Source organism: Myotis davidii, unplaced genomic scaffold (assembly GCF_000327345.1).
Source record: "Myotis davidii unplaced genomic scaffold, ASM32734v1 scaffold223, whole genome shotgun sequence".
NCBI classification, from domain to species: domain Eukaryota; kingdom Metazoa; phylum Chordata; class Mammalia; order Chiroptera; family Vespertilionidae; genus Myotis; species Myotis davidii.
This window is the reverse complement of record NW_006294609.1, coordinates 4790180-4792003: the sequence shown is the minus strand read 5'-3', so window position 1 is coordinate 4792003 and position 1824 is coordinate 4790180. Positions and strand designations below refer to the sequence as shown.

Genomic DNA, 1824 nt, shown 5'->3' with positions numbered 1-1824 from the left:
AGGAAACTAACACTAATACATTACTAGCAACTAATCAATAGATCTTCAAATTTCACAAATACCCTTTTTCTGGTTCAGGATCAAATCCAGGGTCACATACTGCACTGTTATTTCCCCCTTAATCTTCTTTGACCTGGGATATTTCTTGTTTCTTCATTTCTCATAACCTGTTAAGTGTATTGGCTATTCTGCAGAATGTCCTTCAGTTTGGGTTTGATGTTTTCTCACGATTAATACATATCTGGCAAGAATGCCACAGAAGTGATGCTGTGTTCACCTTGGTGCATTACATCAGAGAGCATATTATGTCAACAGGCTTATTATTACAGGTGACGTTAACTCTGATCACTTGGAGTGTCTGTCAAGTTTCTCCACTGTAAAGTTTTTTCTTTTTTTTTTATTGTTTAAAGTATTACGTCTCCTTTTCCCCCCCAATTAACCACCCCCACTCCCTGCCCGCTGCCACTCCTACCCCCAGTTTTCCCTTCTTTTTAAACAAGATATCAATGCAGAAAGCAAAGTGCTGGCAATTTTATTACCAATATTTACTTTAGATTATGCCTTTCCATGACACAAAAAATGGTCTTAAATGTTGCCTCCCAAAACAGCTCCTTAATGGTTTTGACATTTCCAAAGGAACTCACTTGTCAAAACACATTCATTCGTGCAACATGTTAAGACCCTGTGTGACAGACGCTGTGCCCAGCATTAACAATACTTTACAAATTAAAGAAAGATAGTGTCTTGCCCAACAAATCAATTCAGTAAAAGAGAAAAAAAAGCAAAAGAAATAGATACACGTTAAGATGAGTGTTTTGATGGAAAAGTACACGGACAAAGGGAGATGCGAGTGGAGGGAATCGACTTTAGGTAAGGATGGTGAAGAACTTTTTGAGATGACATTTAAACCGAAGCTCCAAGAGTCGGTCCAGGAAATGGGAAGTGAAGATCGCGGGTGAGAATTCGGGGAAACCCATTTAGGCCGCGGCCCTAAAAGGCAATGAAGGAGCAAGTAAACGTAGATCTGGAAGAACGCAAGTAAAAAGGAGAATGATTCAAGAAGCCTCCTCAGGAGGGGCAGAAAGGTTTCCGAATTCTCCAGGCCGGGTGGCACTTAACCCGGGGAGTGACCAGGTTCAAGGCAGCCACCCCGGGTGTGAAATGGAGACGGGAGGGGAAGCGCCTGGCGGAAAATCAATCCCGTCCCCAACAGGGGAGCCTCGGGGCCGCTCTCAGGGCCGACTCGGGGCGACCCAGTCCGGTCCACGAGACCCGGGGCGGCGCCTCGGAGCCGCGGAAAAGCCGGTCTTCTACCTGCAAGGGGGTGGGGACGGCCTCTCCGAGGGCCGGTTTGGCCCTGCCCCTCGGCAGCTGAGGGACGGACCCTCTCGGGGCCTGCAGTTCCTCACGCCGACAACTGACAATGTTCCCCGGGGCCGCGGTGGGGAGCGAACGGGCGAAGGCACGGAGGTTGGGGTGCAGGTGTCGAGGTGAGGAGGGGCCCCCCTTACCGACTCCGGAGGCCGCCCCTCAGCCCGAGTGGGCGGAGCTCCCCCTTCCGGGGAAGCGTGTCCCAACGGTCCCTCCCCTGGCGACGTCGGAGGTGGGGCCGGGGGGAGGGCCGCAGCCTGGACCCGGCAGCAGCCAACATTGATTCTGACCGTTTTCCACGGGAAAAGCATTCTCCCCGGACCACGACCCTTCCCGGCGAAAGTCACCCCCACTCCAGAGGCCGCGGGAGCGGAAGTCCAGGCAGACACTTATCCGCCACACAGCTGGTCTGAGGGGGGACTCGAACCGGCGGCCAGCGGCCGAGCCCGCACT

At 51.8% G+C, this 1824-nt stretch overlaps 1 protein-coding gene across 5 annotated transcripts in view; it reads right to left on the bottom strand.

The window, feature by feature from the left end:
- TRAFD1 (TRAF-type zinc finger domain containing 1) overlaps positions 1–1824 on the bottom strand; it is a 16671-nt gene that overhangs the window by 14504 nt on the left and 343 nt on the right. The window contains exon 2 of one of the 5 annotated variants that reach the window (XM_006768931.2): positions 801–990. The exons of 1 other annotated variant lie outside the window; for it this stretch is intronic. Coding sequence is in view for 2 of the 4 variants with exons in the window: in XM_015567361.1 (XP_015422847.1) it covers positions 1315–1682 (368 nt within the window). In the remaining 2 variants the exon portion in view is untranslated. Of the gene's footprint in view, positions 1–62; positions 421–800; positions 991–1314; positions 1773–1824 lie in introns of those variants that run through there. 3 more of the 5 variants (XM_015567361.1, XM_006768930.2, XM_015567363.1) reach the window with 3 other exon arrangements.